The sequence below is a fragment of the Athene cunicularia genome, assembly GCF_003259725.1.
Source record: "Athene cunicularia isolate RWA chromosome 2 unlocalized genomic scaffold, athCun1 chr2_part1, whole genome shotgun sequence".
Lineage (NCBI taxonomy): Eukaryota > Metazoa > Chordata > Aves > Strigiformes > Strigidae > Athene > Athene cunicularia.
In genome coordinates this window covers 74,376,091-74,396,773 of record NW_020799095.1, presented here as the reverse complement: position 1 = coordinate 74,396,773, position 20,683 = coordinate 74,376,091, and the positions used below count along the sequence as shown (strand labels likewise).

The 20,683-nt window shown below is 36.8% G+C and overlaps 1 protein-coding gene across 1 annotated transcript in view; it reads right to left on the bottom strand.

Moving 5' to 3' along the window:
- Positions 1–20,683, bottom strand: part of DNAH5 (dynein axonemal heavy chain 5) — a 132,740-nt gene that overhangs the window by 98,311 nt on the left and 13,746 nt on the right. The window contains exons 5-16 of the mRNA XM_026841388.1: positions 18,330–18,493; positions 16,455–16,676; positions 15,806–15,943; positions 15,005–15,181; positions 14,070–14,183; positions 11,894–12,001; positions 11,070–11,192; positions 9,009–9,224; positions 6,356–6,463; positions 5,525–5,610; positions 4,430–4,751; positions 478–684 (exon numbers count right to left, since the gene is read on the bottom strand). Coding sequence (XP_026697189.1) covers positions 478–684; positions 4,430–4,751; positions 5,525–5,610; positions 6,356–6,463; positions 9,009–9,224; positions 11,070–11,192; positions 11,894–12,001; positions 14,070–14,183; positions 15,005–15,181; positions 15,806–15,943; positions 16,455–16,676; positions 18,330–18,493 — 1,985 coding nt within the window. The remainder of the gene's footprint in view (positions 1–477; positions 685–4,429; positions 4,752–5,524; positions 5,611–6,355; positions 6,464–9,008; positions 9,225–11,069; positions 11,193–11,893; positions 12,002–14,069; positions 14,184–15,004; positions 15,182–15,805; positions 15,944–16,454; positions 16,677–18,329; positions 18,494–20,683) is intronic.

The window sequence follows — 20,683 nt, the reverse complement described above, 5'->3', positions numbered from 1 at the left end:
TTTTAATCTATTCCACAGACATCTGTGTAAAACATTGGTGCAGAAAATATGCTGCTACTCATTGGATGCTTTACACTTTTTAAAAGCATACCACTTGTTCCTCTCTCCGAGCTATCCTCTCAGGACAAAGTGTATCCAATGTTGACTCCATTACTGGATGAAATATAAATTGCTTATCATTTAGAAAGCAGGCAACAGAGCAAGGCATGATGTAAGTCTCCTTTCCCACCCATCCTCATCTCTTTCCCAAGCTCTGCAGAACTTCCCTAAACCCATACCTCTTTGAACTCACTTCTCAGAAAACAAGAGCCAAGGAATTCTTTTAAGAAGCACCTCAAGACAGTCATAAAGATAAAAAATAGATTTGCCGATGTTTGCTTAACATATAATAGTTGATCTTCATTTTTTTGTTTTCCATATGTATAGAACCTAGACATCTTAATGTACACAACATATACATAATTAAAATAAACTCACTTGCAAATTGTTGACAATCTTCTTATACCAGTCTCTCTTATGTTGAATAATACTTGCAAATGGAGGGATTTCAAGGCACATGTAAACCATGCAATCTGTTTCTCTGATTAAAGTTAATATTTCAGGGTCAAAATTCACAAATAATTCTCCTGTTTCTGGAGCTTTTACCAGGAGAGATGCCTGGAGTCCTCTCTTAGTTAATTCAATCTGCAGAAAACAAAGTCATAATTCCTGATCAGACGAGCCAATACAGAGTATTTTGCTTTGGACATAAATATCACTTTGGCAGATACTAAAATTAGGTATTGCTGACAATAATGATTGATATGGTAATCAACAATGAAATTTTATTAACATATTCTTTATGTACCCAAATGCTAAGCAATCTTCTTTCTCCAACAGACATTTTTCTGTTCATTCTTGGATATCATAAACTGCATTCCACAGTCCAACATCAAATGTAGAGGCATAGACTTTTTACTTTCAGTCCTCTTAAATCTTAACTCTCATTTCCTTAAAACTTATTGCACACTCTGCAATAAAGCTTCAAACAATCCCCTTGATGAACTGAATAAATCTTAGATAACTTCTTCAGTATTTTTTGAATAAACCTATCCTCATTTCTCATTTCACTTGTTTTCCACTACCTAACAGACATACCATGCTCCAACCTTAATGGAACTCCCAATTATATCCAACCTCTGGGCAAATTTTTAAAATTACTAAAATTAATGTCTATTACAGATCATTTTTTTAATTCTTAAAAAGGAAGCCTAATCATACTATTGGTTTAACTGCCTTAGTTGAATCTCCATGTGATTAGAACAGAGAGAATTCATAGACCACCACACGTGGAAAGTTTGGTTGACACCAGGAAGAAGTCATGTGTTAGGTAGGGAAATCTTTCCTACATGAAAAACTTCCTTGCTATTCATATTTTTCCAGTTGCCCCTTTGCTAACATAATTTTTTGGGTTTTATTCACTTCTCAAATTTCATGTATCACATTACATTGAGACGGAGCTTGGTTTTAAGCAATATTTTCACAACCCACTGATTTCTTTCAGTATACTTAAATCTTTTTTTATGAAACACACACTGAAAATTTGCACCCACTTTCAATATCTAAAATATAGTTGACTATACTGCTTGATTCAGTTGTATCATGTATTATGAAATTTTACAAACATTTTTCAAGAAAGCATCTGATCAAGTTTTGTCAGTGAAGTCATCATGCTCTATCTACTAGCATCAAAGTCACTCAGCACAGATGCCTTAAATAGGACCTGAATTTTTTTATGCAAAGTTCACCAGCAAATCTTACTGCACTCTTCTCTGAATTTCAGATTTGTTATTCCCACTATCAATCTTCTCCTCCCCTATTTATGGGTTTTCTTATGAAATTTTCATTTTTAAGATAACAGAAATTGCTAAAAGAAATAAGGGGTTACATTGAAGGAACACATCTTTCACTGCCATAGAATTATAGTAACTTTCACACTTACTGGTATTTTATTATTTTAATACATCCAAGTTGAACATCATTGGCTATAGCACAAATAATAATGGCTTTAAATCTTAAGCTATTAAAAAAAAAAAATTGATAAACAACGTGGTAACCATCAAGTAACTAACAGTCAAGGGGGGTGGGGGGCAGTATACTTGGTACAATGCGGATATCCACTAAATTGCAGGTATCCAGCACAACACTGGCATCAAAAGAGAGACTGAGTCCAACATAGAAACACTAAACAAAAGACAAAGGCTTCCTGAAGCATCACGATTCCTCTTCTATAAAACATAATGGATACCAGCTCTCTGTGAAAAGTACATGAAATCAAAGACAGACTTCTCAATTTATCAGAATAAGCACTTGAAGTTAAAGACATTTCTAAGTACAACAATGACAATTTTCATTACTGCCCAGGAGGAAGACCAATTATACAGAGGTCGATAGTGCCACACTTAGACCTGATGTACCTGAAACATAATTTATAATGAAAGAATAGTTGAGTTAATACTCTTCAGGTTCCTTGATTCCGAGATGGCAGTCAGTGCCAGATTGATCATCAGTAACATACACCCAGCACCAGAGCCAAATCAGTCTGAATACACCATATCATACAACCTCTAACATTCTAGTCACTTCTTCTATTTTAGTACACCAAATTGACACAAACATTCCCACTTAAAGTATCAGACAATCATATCTGATGATCCTTTAAACCTTCATGGCAAATGCAAGTGTGAAGGGGAAAAGAAGAGTCAGAAATCTTCGTATATTCAGATTTAACAAGAGACAGCAGGAACGTCTGGTCTCAGGTCTGGTGTAAGACTAGCTTTCAGAAGACTGCTGTTTATCAGCACCAGAGATTTTCACACTGTACAAAAGTTGGGGCTGAGCTCCAAGAACAAGGGGCAGATGCACTGCTAATTGTCCCACCACCTTCGAAACAGTCATCTGGAGAATCTGATACTTCTTTTTCTACAACATGCTCTTTGACAAGGCAACAAAGAAACTGGAGGTAGAAAACATGCCAATAGGATAGTAGAAACTTGCAGAGATGTCAAGGCTATAAAGTAGTCCCTCCAGAAGCCATCTGACAATATGAAAGTAGTTGGAGGTTCTATGTACAAAACCCTAGTGGGCAAAATCAGCCAAATGAGATTTGGAACTTAAGGTAAACCCTGTTTTCTGAAGAATATTCAGACTACAAAGTGTTGTGCCTTACCAAATGGTTGGTTGGAAATGAAATGGCTCTGTACCGGGTCTGGATGGGATGGAGTTAATTTTCTTCACAGCCACATGTATGGTACTGCATTTCAGATTTGTAATCAAAACACTGATAACACACTAATGTTTTAGCTATTGCTGAACAGTGCTTGCACAGCATCAAGGCCTCCTCTGTTTATCACTCTGCCCCCTGCAGTGAATACATTGGGAGGCGGTGCACAAGAGGTTGGGAGGGAACAGAACCAGGCAGATGTCCTGAAATAACCCAAGAGATATTCCATGCCTTATAACATCACGCTCAGCAATAAAAAGGGAGAGGCAGGGGTTGAGGGCGCTAGCCATCTTTTGCTCTGGAACTATCCCGACAGTGGTCTACCATTGCAGGTGGTGAGTGATTGCAACACTTCTGGTTTTTTTCTCGCTTCCTCCACTTCTTTTTTACTTAATAAACAACTTCTTATTTTGACCCACAAGTTTTCTTGCTTTTACGTTTCCTTTCCTCTTCCCTGTCTCACTGGGGGTGGGTGGGGGAAGTGAGCAAGCAGTTGTGCGGTGCTTAGCTGCCTACCAAGGGTTAACCCACAACAGGCTCAAAACACACTTGTGTAGTGAGTATGCTATTAGTTCTACAGGATGCTCTATCTGTTGAGATTGGATGCTTTCTACATGTACCCATGGATTATCACTCAAAACCAAAATCCATATTGTCCAGACCAGAGGAAACCTCCGTGTCTGCTTTAACCTTAAGCTAACCAGCTGACAAAACTGCTCTCTGCACACAGGATCTTCTTGCATCAGAGTCAGCAGGACATGGCAGAGACAGAGGGGCAGCTAAGACTAACACTGAATCTTCATTATATATTTCCATAATAAATATTTTTCATTATAACTTCTTAGTTATAATGAAGGTCTTTCAATTGCTCCTAAATTCAGCTACAGGCAGTACAGATATTGTTTATTAATAGAATCACTTTCTTATAAAGCACCTTTTCTTATTCCATCCCTCATTTAAGAGGCATCCTAAATCTCCAGCTTAGCATAGCTGACTACTGTTATTAAGCAGAGATTCCTTCACACCGCTGTAACCCCGTGTTTCTCTGAGGCCTGAAACAACAGGAATCCAATCTGGTCTGTAAAGCTAGATGTTATTAGTCTAACAACAAAAAAAATTCACCACATATTTTTAAAGAAATACCCTGATAAATATCAGGTATTTTACCTGCTGAAGCCATCCCCTGTGGTAGATCACCTCAAACTCCATAAGAACTTTTGCTACTTTGTTGTAGCTGCGGATTATACGCTTGCCATCTGGTGTCTGCAGAACAGCCGGGTGCTGCTGGAAAGACTCCATGGGCTCCTGGATCCTACAGAATAGGTGGCGTGCCCACAAGATCTTACCAGCTATTGGAGGCAGATTACGTGCCAGTGGAGGGTCCTGCTTCTGCCTAGTGTAGATCTTACAGACTGTTTCTATGTCATGACCGTAGTTTTGAAGTATTTTCTGATACTTTTCATCAATGCCAAGGTTCGGGATTTGTAATCTGCTTAGAAAAATAATAATCATTAAAAAAATTCCTTCGGTACTTCTGAAATTCTTCTGATGTATTGTTGGAAAATACAGTTATTCTCAATTCCCTTGTATTCTTTTGAAAGTAACTACTTTAGCAGCAGAGATTTAAAGCTTGAACAAATGCTGTCGCATCCTGATTCCCAGCAACCAAAATTTAGACCAGACGATGTTTCCAAGTAAGCCTACACATTTTCTGTTTTGTCACTGTTTCCAAACACTGAGCTAAAATTATGCGCAGCAAACTGTAACCAATCCGACACCAGCAGTGTACTCCATTAAACACAATATTATAAGAAAATTGATGCGATACTGATGAAAATTGATGTAATACTGAGGCTGCTTTGCCACAACATGAATTTATCAAGACAAATTTCACTCTTTCCCAATACGAGCATTTTAGTCTCACTGCACTGTGATAACAAATTTATGTCATTGTTCAAGGTCAAAGCTAAGGCAAATATGCTAATAGCCATAAAGTATTCCTGTACTTATAGTAATTTTGAAAGATGAAGTTCAAAGACTGCTCATATTTTGCATTTTCCAATACAAATAATGTTTTTTTATTTACCCACACTGATGAGAAGACATGCCTTAACAAAGCTGAACAGTTGAGTGAGAGGAGGCTGAGTTGATTTTTGTTTATATTTAAGGATATGCTTCCTGCTCTGCTCCTCCTACATCCCACCACCCTCAGTTATTTCCACTGCCTGGCAGAATTCTAGCAATCTAGATAGGACATAGTACCTTTCAAATTTCTTCAACATACTCAGTGCTCTTTCAGTGCTCAGAATATTTTCAAAGGTAATGTCCATGAAAATCCTTAATTGATCCTGAAGGAGAGCAAACAATTCAGCAGCAGAGAACTACATAAGGCACACACCTCAAATATGCCAGGTATTATTTGACAGGATTTAACATGCACTATATTAGAACATAATTTGTTTATGTGAAACTAACCTAAATAAGTATCAATTTTTCCCTTCTTCCTTCCCTCAAAAGTTAAACAAAATACAACCAACTTTCAAGGCTTTTTTTTTTTTTTCCCCCAAGGTCCCTCTGTAGCTGTGCAACCAACAAAAGCTTTTGTACCCTCAAATGTCTCACCACGCTGAGAGCCCTCAAAGAATGCTTGCTTACCTCTTTGGCAGCCAAAGTGAGCCAAGCATTTATTTTAATTTTTTTTCTTCTACAGACACCCTTTCCTTCCACCAACTTGTGATTTCAGAACTATGGAAAAATTATTTCTCTGACTTATTTGTGCTATGCTCCCATTTACCCAATGAAATCATCAATTTTTGTGTTATTCTTGATAGCATAACTTCCAAATAAAGTACAGTAATGGAAAACCCTTTTGGTGGAGTCCCTCAAGTCCCTTTCTAGCCTATTCCATGAAACTGGTCTGCAAGTCAAATAAAAAATGCAAGATTTAAAGTGGAGATATATGAGAATATTTTTTCAATTTCAGAACACGAACTTTGAAATATGCATAATTTGTTTGGTGATAACTCAGAGGTATTTTTGTCTTCATAAGGATTCATCAGTAAACTAAATTATTATTTAAATCATAAGACCTACATGTAGATCTTGTATCGCTTTGCAAAACTCGTCATAGTCCTGGTCAAAATCAGTCTTCCGTTGATCCAAGAAATTGTAATGCCGTTTCTTCATGATATCAACAATGCTCTAAGCAGTTTCACAGAAAAAGAAAATTATCACCAGAAATTCTCTTAACAAGAAGATTTACCACACAAAAATATTTAGCACAATAGGCCATGCACATTCACATTTTACCTTTGCCATTACCCAGCACTTGCTGAGCCATTACCCAGCATTTGCTGAGCAATATAAGCAAACCTCTTAAACAACATATTTGCAGGAAACAAGTTGGTGCAATGGCCATATGAATTTCATTTATATTATTCACTTCTGGTTTAAGTCAATTAGAACTGACAGATAACTCGGACTCTTGCTTTTCATCAGATATTTGTTACCCATTAAATAATTTCTCATGCAGAGGTTCATTATTTCTATTTAAAAGTTCAACTTATTTTCATATGTTGTATATGAATATTTTCACATTAGCATTTATCATGTCTTTAAATTAACTGATTTCACAGAAAAACAGACTGTTCAAAAGTTGAAGCGTATCACCATTCCAGTAGCTATTATTTCTGGCTTCTTTTACATAGCTGCTGTCCACTCAAATGAAAGTACATCTTAATCAGCAGCTCCCTCAAGCTGCACACACAGTTGAAGTATTTTTAATGATGCACTGCTGCTCAAAATTGTAGTAGTTTACCACAGCACAGCTATGAAGCTCAACATATTTTCAGCACAGCAGACTTCTACCATTTTATTATAAGTCAGTTGAACTTCAATGTTATTGCTTTGCTGTAAATAAAAATTTCATCTTTTCTTCTAAAAACAAGAAAATCCTAGATAACAACTAAGTGGTAAAACATAAATACCACACCACCACCACCCCCCCCCAAACGAAATTGATGTCACAGTAACTGGGTCCCCCACAAAGCTATTACTTTAGGACTTGAGTGCTGAATGGATAAGGCAGTAGATGTGTATAGAGTTTGCAGACTGCCTCACAGCCTGGGCTAATGATCACAGGTGGCTTTTTAAATACAAATGGCCCAAATAAATGAGATGTCTGTATCCCAGCATACAAAACAGTATCTTCATAGCATGACCTGAAAATTCTCAGCAACCTGAGTTGCTAAGAAGCCTGCTGGCACAGCTCTCAGTGAAGGCAGGAATATTTAGAGCTGCCCACACCTATTCTGCCCATGTGGAATAGTCCTGAACCAAGTTATCCTTCCAGTTGTGCCCAGGTTTCTTCTCAGAAGACTACAGAAGAGAACAAAGGAGAAAACTGGCTACTGTGAACGATGCAGTCAATAATCAAAACCCCAGACTGCAACAGGGAGTGAACTGAACTAGGATGGACCATGGAATCCTCACATTTTACCCTACAGTTATTTAACTAAAGCAAAGTAATTTACTCATGGCCATAACAAAAAGAAAAAGGACAGGGTAAAGCAAATTAGAATGCCATATTTGCCTGTACTGCCACTGTATCACATGCAACCTCTAACAGCAGTCTACAAACTCCACACATTGAATACTTCTGATTTATTTTAATATTTATAAGTACCATAATTATGATAGTGCACTAAGACAGACATACAGTAGGGTAAGTTATCTCAGGCTCAGTAAAAGCAGGGAAGACATTACTTGCTAGATAAGAAAGTTAATCTTGGAAAGAAGGAAGGAAAAGAACACGATTTAAGATATTTATATGCTTAGAAGAGCTCCTCATTGTTCAAGCCTAACTTCATTAAATAAGAGGACCAGGACAGAAACATGAATAGATTTCTTCAGCAAAGGAACTTTGATGTTACAGAAGAAAAAGCCTAAACTTAAAGAGTTTTCCAGATCAAACCAGCTAAGCCATTTCTATTCCTCCCTTACCCTAAAGATAGCCACCTGTGAATTAACTCTTCCCTCATAAAACACAAAGCTGATAATTGTACTCTAGATCTAGAGTATAATTTTAAGTACGAGTACAAATTTTAAGTAAACCTAACAATCTGTTTCGCTGGAATTAAGCTCGCTGTTTCCTTAAACAAAGTAAATCTGAGAGTCCCAAGGTTTTTTAGTTTTCTTGGGTTTGCATTTTTTTCAAATTACTTAAGAAAACAGTTATAGTTGTTTGTATTTATACAGCACAGAAATGGAACTGGGGATTGTTTCACCCCAAGCTGCAAGCAAAATCTGACTGCAGCATCAACCACCATGACAACAGAGCACTGATCTAGTACCTCTAGAATAATGGGCAAGAGATTAATACAGTGCGATTTTCATCACAATACACTTTCATTGCTAGCAAAACATCTGTAAAGACAGAAACGTTGCACTTCTCACTTTTTCTCCTGATCATGACACAGAACCATAGCTCCAGTTACTCCTGTTACAAAGTCCCCTCATTTTGTTGCTTTTTTCAACCAACTTTAATTTTAACATACCTTTCACATGTCCACCTGCCCCTTTTCATCTTATCTGCTCGCTTCCCCAACAATCACATATTTACATCGCTACTACCCATTAATTTTAGCACAACTTGCAGAATTAATTCTTGACACTTTTTAATTTTCATCATTATTTATTGTTCAAAGTTCAAGTCAGACTGACAGATTATCCAAAATTTACTGTGTACCTCATATTTAGTGATCATTCCTTCCAATCCCTCTATTTTAGACTCCTGTAGAATTGAGTAGGTTTTCATAGTATTGAAAACATCTATTATCTTTACCAGACGCCGATGAAAGGTTTCAAATTTTCCAAAGATATACATCTCACTAAAATCAAACTGTCTTTCAGCTGGATTTTGTTCCAATTTCTCTTTTACCTTGTGAAAGCAATTTTGATACTCCTAAACACAAAGAATTTAAAAGAATGTCAAGCATATAATAAAAGGCTCCATCATCAGCTAGAACAAAATTTATGCACACAGATACTATCCTAACGATAGTAAGTAGAAGTTTCATCAATAAACAACCATGAATACTATATAGTAACAGAATTTGTCTCTGAAAACTAATGCAATACTATTACAGGATCATGCATTTTATCAAATGCACATATATGTATTTGTACATTCCATCCTTAGCTAGCATAAAATTCTGTTCCCTCCATTTTATATGAGGGCTTGATGTCTTTATTGAATGTGTTTACTGAATATGCAAGATGACAACCCAGATTACAGTTTTCAGAGACTGAAAATAATGATTGTGTGCTAAGTAGTTCTATTGAGTAATAATGATTTAAATTTTCAAAAATCACTTTCTAGAACAAAAACTCTTCTGAAGTTAGAATGCTGCTTCATAACAGCTTCCAGTTTTCATTCTGCTTTCTTAACCAGGAACAAACCTTACTCCAAACATGTTAAAATTATATACTTGCTGAAGTCAGGTTTCATATATGACAGATTTGATTGAAATGGTTTCTTTCAAGAGTAATTCTCTTCAAAATACAATGGTTTGGGGTTTTTTTATCACATATTTGTATGAACAACCCCACTTGAATATACTGACACAAAGGGCCCAGAGTTTCCTAAATTGTTAGTGTTACAAATTTTAAATTTTAATCTATTGATTTTCTGAAAACTTTCATAATGAATAAGACTCAAATAAAGATATAGCAACTGAATAATTTGCTATATCTTTATAGAAATATACAAATTTACTCATCATTGCTGATGGCAACATGTCACATAAATTTACACTAATTTTTGCGAGAACTATGCAAGATTTCTTGGTTCAGAAGGTGTCAGGATAAAGTTCTAGTCTTCCACGCACACATGATTAAGGGATCAAAAAGCAGTAACAAAGAAAATGTAATATGACCCTTCCAATATCTACAGGGAGGTTATCAAAAAGACAGAGCTAGACCTTTCACAGTACCACACGGACAGAGACCAAGAGACAATGGGCATAAACTGAAACAGAAGATGTTCTGACTGGATGCAAGGAGAAAATCTTTCACCCTAAGGACAGTCAAACAGTGAAAGAAGTTGCCTGGAAAGGCTGTGCAGTCTCTCCATCCTTGGAGAACTTCAAGACAGGAGTAGATGAAAGGACTGGGCAATCAAGTTTAATCTCATAGCTGGCCCTGCTTTGGCTTTGCACAGAAGGTTGAACTAGTTACCTGCTGAGGACCCTTCCAAGCTGAATTACCCTATGATCCTATGTTCTAAAGGAGGAGGAAAAAAAAAAAAATGGTTGTGGAAGCATATGCAAAAAAATAAAAGCTATCTTCCCAGCAAGTCTATACAACCTGAACAGCTGAGTTCTCCCCAGTTCACTAAATTGCCCTTTCTAAAGGTATAGCTTGTCCATATATATATGGACCTGAATATATATCTTCGGAATATATTCAGGTCAGTCACTGCCTCTGTTTTCATTTCCATCACACATCCCTCCTCATCACGTGAGAAGAAAACTTCTGGAGAAACTCAGGCATGCAAATCCAAGTAAATCTCATATAAGAAGCATAGTTAAGTTAGGCTAAGCATCAAAATCCTGTTTCTAAATGATCAGACACTGGACAAAGTTTACTGTTAGGTCTAACATAAACACTTCAGTTCCAAAAAGTATTTTTCCATCACTTCATTTTCCTTCATTACAAAATTGCTTGCTCATATAAAATAAAGTTTTCCTAATCATGCCCTCCTAAATCTCACCTTATATTCTGTTTTCTACATGCTCTTCCCACCTACCTGTTTAAGTCTAATGGCTGCTTGTAGCTTTTCCATAACTCTCTCCTGTGGTTGATTCCAGATGGTGGCCGTGTTGTTGTTTGTAATGTAAGATTTACATGCTGTGATCATCTGATTGGTCACCTAAAAGCAATTTTAATCTTGTGAAAAAAACAAGAAAAATCATATCTTGCCCCTTCTTTCAGTCTCATCCCATACCACCTGACTCCACTAAAGCCTACAAAATACCAATACCAAATACTAGCCACATACATAGACTGTTCTACTTGCAATATCCAGCCACCAGATCACTACGCCACCAAAATATTATTGATTATGCTCATCCTAAACACCTTGTATCAACCTTGAAATGACATTGAGGACTACAGTCATGAGATTTGGCACATCTGAAAGCAAAAGTAAAATCAAGGTCTGACATGACTATGACCATTAAAGGATAGGTTATCCTTCCAACTACATTTCCTTCTTTATGCAAACATAAGGAGGTTTAAAGTCTATATAAATTTAATATGATTTGTTCTACAAAACACAGTTCACCACAGGCAAAACTCATTGTAACAAAAAGTTCCCCGATCTATTCACGTCAGGGTTCAGATTAGCCCCGATCTTCAAGAAAAAAATTCATACAACTACAAATTACAGAAAGCAAAGTAAGTTCTAACTTTGAAATAGTTTTATCACTATTTCCAGTTTTCTATGCATTTAAAAAGAGCATTAAATTGCTTCAATTGCTTGGTCCCTTTGTGTTTTCTGTCTCTCCCTCAAGCAACAACATAGAAAAAAAAAAAATCTGTGACAATTTCCTTTTGCACTGTAGCACCAACCTTCACAAACAGTGAGGATATCTTTTCAGACGTGTTGTAATACTGAGAGATACTCTGAATCATTTGAATTGCATTTATGAGACCTGGAATAGCATCCACCATGGACACCTGGAAAGAAACACAGGGCCTGTATTCTGCTCAGTACTTCTGTTACCATACGTTAACTCAACAGCTAATTAGAGAATGCAGGAGTGTTACAAACATGGTCTTCCTAATGTTTCTGCCTCTATTTCCCTAGGGCCTCTCCTGCAGATCTGTCTGACCCACTTTACCCTTCAAGCTTTACAATTCAATTTGGGGGAAAAATTTTCACTAGAGTCTTGGCTGGAAGAATTCTGGTCAATGAGTGAACTTTGATAGAGATGTAAGCTTGCATATAAAGATAGCCCAAAAATTGCAGTAAGCCTCATGGCACTCATTTGAATAAAAGAACCATGAAGAACAACTTTCCCATAGTACCAGCATTTAGATTGTAAAAAATTCTGTACAATAGATGAAGTGCTTGGGAGGAGGTGATGTTACAGCCCATTCACTGGGGTACAGGTGCCCTGGTGCTTGGCAGCAGGGTGTGCCCCCATGCAGAGCAGCCAGGACTGCCCCTCGCTGAACACAGATGGTTCCAGCTGGGTCCAACCACAGGGCACAGCTGAGCTGAGAGGAAGAGAAGGCAAAAGTGAAGGAGTGAAGCTGAGCCTGGCAAGAAGGGGAATGGTGGGGAGATGTGGTTTTAATTTTTGTCTTTGTTTCTCACTACCCAAATCTATTTTCATTGTCAAATTAAGTGACTTTTCCCCAGGGTAATAATAGGTAAGTGATCTAATCTCCCTGTCTTTTCAAAATCCATGAGGTTTTTCATCCTATATTCTCCTTCCATTCTGCTAAGGGGAGGGGAGAGGAGTAAATGCTTGGCCCAGAGCCAAGGTTAACCTACCACACCCCTTTTAATTCTCCATACTCTGTACAATTTTCAGTAAGTCTTGCATATAAGAGAAATTACTTTTGCTAAATACTTTAAAGAAAAGCATAATAATTTTTCAGACAGCTCCTCCTCACGTCTGAATTTCAAAAGCAATGACAGATTTACTCTGTTGACAAACTAATTCTCAGCATTTTACAGGTAAAAATCAGTAAAGGAAAGGTTCACACTCCATAATTCGATGGCTTCCACCTCAAGTGCTACACACTCTCAAAACTAAACATCTCTGAAGCTAGCACCACTTTCTCCTTGGTAAAAGCCAGTAATGGGAACACTAAGCAGATCAAGTTCAACAGACCCTGCACAGTGCCAATAGCAAGCATATTCACTTTAACTCTGTTTTGTATGAGTATCAAACTAACCTTTCATCAGAGAGACTCAAATATCAGATTGGGAAACACAGAAAGAACACACTGTTCTAATACTGTCCAGTAAATGGAAACAAAGCTGTACCATGGTTACCCAGAGAGCTGTTTGGAAGCAATTTCACTTTGGGAAAAGTATGGATAAACAAAGAGAGAGGTAGCTAGGATGGTCAAAGCTTCATGTCTTTGTGGCTACTCATCATATTTCTCTGACTAGCAAGATACATACAGTCAACTGCAAAACCAGTTTTAATAAAAGCAACCATTTGCCATCTGCTTTAGCAGATAATGGGACAGTGAGAATCCTTCCTCCTATCCCATAATTTAGGTTGGCTGGTTTTGTTTACTATGTGTTATGCTTGCATCATCCTGTCACTGTGGTATGAGAAGGTGATTAATATTTACACCTTAATATTTACATAAACATATGTATGTTCTCCTAATCCAGGAAGCTGAAAATTGTCTTATAAATGTTAGTCTAAGCATGACGTGGACATCAACACAAAAGCCCCCGCTTTGTCTTTAGCATAGCACCAGGTTCACTTTCACCCCTTTTCTCTTTTTTTTCTTTTCAAAGATTTCACTTCCTCCCATACCACAGAATCCAGTGTCATGGGAAGACAAAAAGCTTCATAGATACCACAGCAAGAAAAATAACACTTTATTTTGTAGCCAGAAATTCCCACTAAGCCACTTTAGCATAATTAAACAAAGTCTCAAACTGGAGATGAATACTTAATGTGCTATCTATGTCATTTCCAAATTGATCTTACAAAATACATTCATTTTGGTGGTCTCAAGAGATTTATGTTAAGAATTTAAAAGTTCTGCTTACAGGATCACTATTGTATAATGGGTCACAACATTTTTCCAGAGAGTATAGATACTTCACATTATCTTTAGCTTCATTTGCTGCATCTGTGATGCGAATATCCAACACTCGCCAGTTCTAAGAATATAAAGTTGAAAAAACAGAATCATGCATTTCAGAAAACCTGTTTTAAGGTCACTCTGTTTTGTCATTAGCCTTTAAACACATTTGAAAGCACAGAACTTTTACTTCAGAGTTACACTTTTTTACCCAAGATGAGAAACAGGTCCTTGTTTTGCTCCAATAACTTGACTGTGAACATAGTTACTTTAGACCATTCAGCAGAACAAGGTATGTCAGTAGTACTGTCAAATCAAGCTGCTGTAAAATATACAGACATCATCTGTTAACTATTTCTGCTTGATGGACTGATGGATATGTAACAATGTATTTGTTTCACGTCTCTCATTTTGAGACCTTTTTGTTTATTCACTTATTTTTCTGTTTGTGATGGGTCTTTAACTTTGTTGTGTCAATGTAAGAAGTTACAACCCAACAAGAAGTTTTGACAGATATTGTAAGAATATGAGAAAGAAGTTTTTAAAAAAAAAAAAGTGGTGGGGGGGTGTATTTCCTTTTCATTAAAGACCCAATTCATTAATTCAACTTGCTGATTTAATAATCAACTTTTTGACGATATAAGTATTTACTTCTCTTGAGACATATGGATGCAGTACATTATCAGCCCTTAGACAAAGAATACTCCCAGTCTTTTCCATAAATTAAACTAGATTTAAACTTTATCTGCTCAAGGTGAAGAATGGGGAAGAATGAAGAAAATAAAAGCTTAAGATACTTCAGTATTTTCCCCACCAGCAACATTACATACATCATCAAAATGAACTAGGGTATACAGAGCATTTCTAGTCTTTTTATCAGTCATAACTCAAAATAGAAACCTTCAGCAGTTTGGATTTAGCAGCAGTGAGTACTCCAAGCACTGCCTTCACATCTTGGCTCTTCAGCTGGTCCGTAAGGTAGTTGAATTTTGACAATCTTTTTCTCCAGTAATCAAGCTCTGCCCGTGGTCCAAGGTCATCAGCTTCCTTTCTCAACTGGTCATTTTCTGCAAGAACCTTTTATCATACAGTAATATTTATGAGTGATGCTAACATTTTTCATCTGCATGGATACCATGGATTAATTCATAATTTAACTCCTAGTATTAACCTCCCACGATAAATTACCTAACTCAGCCACCACCTCACATAAGAGACCTACATTTTGCTTGGCCTCTTTAGTTCCAAATTAGAGAGGGAGTAGTATCTCAAGAGCACTGTTACAGACAATTACATTTTCTGCAAATAACCTGCAAAGTATGTTTCAGAGTACAGTTCTGACTACTGAGACTAGTGTACATTGAATTATTGTGTTCCTTTTGCTTCCATTAAATCCACTGGGAATCACTAACTTCTCCTTTATGAATATGTGATTATTAAAAACAGGGGACTAAGCTTCCCATGACATGTGTATGCGCTATTTAGTAGATGGAAAAAGCTCTCAATAATACTCTCATTGAGAAATAAAACCACACAAACCATGCCAGTACTTTAAACTGGCAAGTTAAACCAAACAGTACTTTAAAATACAGGGATCGATCACATCTAACTTTATAGAAAAGTAGTTCTATGCCAACAGTATTAAATTTCATCTGCCAATATGCTGATGTTGTCATATTTCACGTTTGTCCACTGTATCACCTGTTCAATTTGTTTGGTCCATCCTTTCATGCAGACTTCTATTCTTTTGAGAGAATCTATGCTGTTAGCAACCATCAGGTAATCAGAAGGTCCTCTTAGAGTTTCCAGATTGTATGTTTCACATTTGCTCAGACTGACCTAAAACACAAGTTTAAGAATTCTGAAATGTCAAAGTGTTCACAACAATCCAGGAATTTTAACTGGGTGCCCCACTTGGGGTATCTCCCTTCATATTCCCACTTCAGTTTAAATTAAACTGGTTTGAGCCAGAACTGGGCTCCAGAATCTGGAGAATTCACCAGCCTTGCAGCTGTGCTCTCATGCCCTTTCCTTCACACAGGCTGAGTAGAAATCAACAGTTAAAAGCAACTGTTTGTTATACATTAATCATTCCTGGTTTAAGAGTGGCCACAGCCATTGGAAAATCAAGAAGTTAATAGGTCTAAAGAACTGGAGCCAGAACAAACAACAAAAGCACCTGCAGAATTGTTAAAGTCACAGATCAACATGTAACAAGTTACTGATGACAACAGTGTCACTCCAGTTTAAGAAAAACAATTTTTTAAGAGTATTCTACAGCAGCAGTTAATTCAAAAGAAGAGACATTCTACAACTAGCTCAATTTCTGTTTTCCATGTGAACATACTACCTTTTCCAACAGACTTTGCTGAGCTCCCGATAGCACACTAACAAATGCTTCAAGGGAACAAAGGAAGTCATGTTTAATATTAGAAGCTTGTTGAAGTTCACCAAGTTCAACCCAGCTACGGTCTGTAGTCTGTAAAGCTGGAATGAAGATTTCTGATATCAAAAGCTCAACACTTTTTAGTAAGCCATCTCGACCTACATTCATCATATTAAAATTTACTTCCTGTAAAAAAAAAAAAAAAAAACATGTTAAAATAGAAAACAAAATTTTACTATCACTATATTTATTCCAGTCCTACTGCCATGAGCATCAAAAAAGTTACAGGTATGTACGAGGGCTCTTCAAGCAGTAACAGCCCAATTCTTGCTATCAGGGGCTGCAAGATTTGCACAGGGTCACAGTTTGTCATACAAAACTGAGAAAACAAATATCGGAAGACACTTCCAAAATATGATGAGAGCAGAAGAGACCTCTACTTATAAAGCTCAGTTTGTATGGGTGAGTAAAATCATTCCAGCTTGCCACTTCTAAATCTATGAGAATTATATTTTCTAATATATTCATACATATATACATACATCTCAGCAGAGATATATGCATTTAAAAGGTTTAGATACCAAAAAAATCATGAATTCCAGTTAATTCTGACTTGCAGTTGGCCCAAGGATTAGACCAGGAAGAATACCTCTATCAGTCTGGGAGAGAACAATTCACAGAACACCCACTTTCCAGAGCCTTTTTCAGAATATTTAAAAACTTCTAAGATAAATTACATTAATCTGCCAGCCATTTTTTGCTTCATTAGAAGGTACCACAAGAATTCTTTTCAGCAACATAATTTAATGCCAAACGTATTTAAGTGTCACACATTTGTCTTCAGACATACCTTTTCACTTTTCAACTTGACTTTTCTAGTTTTAAGGTATTATCTACTATCAGCAAGGGTGATATCATTACTTGTGAAGTCTGTTTTATACATCTTTCAGTTACAATTACCAGCTTGCAAGCACTAATAAGCAAAAAATCTTCAAATGTTAAAGGGTATATAATTGACTAAAATCTTAGACAGATCTTTCAATATCGTTTAAAAAAAAAAAAAAAAAAAAAAAAGAGAGAAGTGTAAAACTTTAAAGCATGTACTGTGAAAATCAAAAAAATAATTTGGTGATGACAGCCAGCTCATCCACCCTTTTCTCTCCTATTCCTTGCCTATCTGGGAAAAATAGTTTTAAAGGTTTTCCTAGAAGAAAGGAAGTAAGTTAAAATTTTCTGGCTTAGGTGTTGTACTTGAAAGTTCTCATTCTGAAGTGTACAGTTTTCCATAACACTAACTTCTCCTTTGGCCCATCATTCTTGTTTTAGCACTCTGATTAGCTTTTCTACAACTGTAGGATTCCCTACATTTCACTCTGTGCTCCTCACTACTGCAGCACTTGATCAAGCTTTTTTGACTTCAGACTGCCATAGATTTAAGGAGTCCTTCACCAGTAAAAACTTGTTTATATATAGTTTGCATATACACTCTCAAAAATAAAACCATTTTTTTCTGGTTTTTTAATGGATTTGCTAACACTTATAAAAATTATCACCTTATTAGGTATTGTCAACACTTTGTCATTCTGGATTGTCATAAATTTTCTTCCTTAGCATTGTTTCTTTATAGCAATGATACACTTCAAATTGCTGCCACTAGATAATATTGTTTTTTCCATTCCCTTCCTTTTTTGTCCTGTGTTTCATTTGGCCAAACTGTGCCCTTTTGCTCATTCCTCCATGGCAAAAGCTGTCAAGTTATGTGCTGAGACCAAATACCCCAAGATGAAAATGAATTTTAAACAAGATTATGTACAGTGATCAGCAGTCACTGACCCTTACCTGATAGATATTCTCAGTTGTGATGGGTTTAAAAAGACTAGGTCTAATGAAGAAAACACATACACCAGTTAAAGCAACTTCTTTTCCCTCTGTGACAAATACTTCGGGTTTCTTTTTCTTTGTCAAATGAGAGTTCATTCCTGTTCCTGAAAGGCCAAAGTGCTCTACAGAGTCAAATAAAAGAAACATTTAAAACCCACTGATTATTTATTCAAAGAAAAAATTTTTAAACAAACAGTTCAGTCATTTGTGTATCTCCAAGTTCTGGTCCTCTGGAGCTACTCCATAGGACTATCCACAGACAGTACACAGCATCGAGTCCTCATGGCATGGTAAGAACTATTTCATACAGTTTTGCTATTCACACCCAAAACCTTTCATTACTGTTTATTTCTTTGTTTTCTATTCCTTCTAATCAAAGGTTCAGGTTCAAGATCCTCTTACATGGTTCTCTATCCTGCAGTTGCAAATAATGCTCTATTCATTTAAAAAAAAAAAAAAAATCAGCAGTTTACCTCAGAGGAGCCATTATCATCTGTCTTTCCTTAAAAGCATGTAGACATATATCTAACATACCAAAAAAAGGAATAGAGTGATGCTGGAAACAAGGATAGAAAGGCCACATCAGATTCTTTGGGGAAAACAAATAACAACAAGAAAACAAAACAAACAAACAAAAAAAAAGGGAAAAAAAAAAAAAGAGAGAGCTACAAAGGACTCCCCTGTCCTTTCTTCTTCTGCCAACATGCATGTGCTGCTACCATGTTTAGGCTGTTGATAACACTTGTAAAGAGTCACCAAGGAGTAGCAGTGTTTTTCGGGGAAAAAAAATTCTCTTAAATTGTATTTTTGGTCACATTACTTCTGTTACTAGTTTTCTAGCGTTATCTCAGCATAAAACCACAAGCATACACATCTCAGTGAGACACTGAAACAATAAGATTAAAAAGTGAATTGTTGATACTAGTAGTTAAAGGACAACAACCAAACAATTCACAAAAAAGGACAGGTGCCTTGCCCTTTTTTCTTCCAGGCACATGATCATCTGCCCCAGAGATCCCTATTTTGGATTAGGAGGCCACCCATAAATTCCTTCCCAACCCTTTTGTTCATATCACCTCTCCCCCTTCCTTTTTTTCCCCCCACAGCTCCTGCATGTCTCTTTTTTGTTTACCTAAGTACATCAAAAGGGCTCTTTCAACAGCAAAATCTTGACTCTGACAATTTTATTAATTTGATTTACTGCCACTTAACATAAACTTGCACTATCCTTGCCCTTCAGTAATTACAGAGGCTAGACCAGTCATCCCAGTTTTCAGAGCATTCCCACAATGTATGGAGCTGAAGTAGGTAGTACTCTGCAGTCTCTTTAGAAAAGATGTACTGTTACTGAAAAGTGTGCTAGAAGTTGTTCAGCTGCATGTTAAAAGTGCCATTCAAAACACTGCAAAAAGTCTGCATGTGGGAGTGGGCATAAAACCAGACTGAAACGATGACCCCTTAGGGCTCTGGAGTACATTTTTCTAAACTCAGAGATGCACAGGCTCCTGCTCTGCAGGGACACAAAATATCTTGTAGGCACCCTTCACGGGGTCATCTTCTGCCATAACAGAATCATTTGCTGATCCACAACAGGGTCAGAAAACCAACTTGTATTTGAGGTGGTGTATACTAAGTGCCCTTGCCAACAAGGTGCATGTAATACTACAAAAAGTCACCTTAACTTTCTTTACTGATTAGTAACCATCACTATAACTGCAATTTTTGCTTTGCTAGCCTGTAAACCACAGCTCCAGTATAATCTGCACAGAAGATTCTTTTACAAACTCTACTCCACCTAAGAAGGAAAAATGTATAGTGCAAACTGCACACTGTGATGGTATTACAAGTAACTATATGCTTACAGCTGTGGGCAAAGGCAGCCTGCGACCCACTCACTTCATCCCACACTCACCTGTCTACTTCACTACCAGTCCATTTTTTTCTACTTTTTCTTTCTTCCAGTGCACACAGTTTTTGGGAACTTTTGCATATTCACCCAAGGCACATGTTGATGAGAATTTGTTTGTTTCTCCAGCTTTCCACATTGCCTGCATCTAGCATGACATCCCAAAGGTCACCACAAATGACTCTACAGTATGATTGTTCAGTTCAGGGATGGGTGAGAGGTACTCTGATTAGATTCCCAGGCTTTTTTCCCCTTGCCTCACACTCTCTCCAACATACTTCCACCACTTCAACTCAGGCATTTTAAAACTCACTCAGCAGATTTCTAAATTAGTGGCTAAGTTTGTATTTTCATTTAATTTTGCTTCTATGTACATTTCAATTTTAATTATTAAAGGTGCTTATAT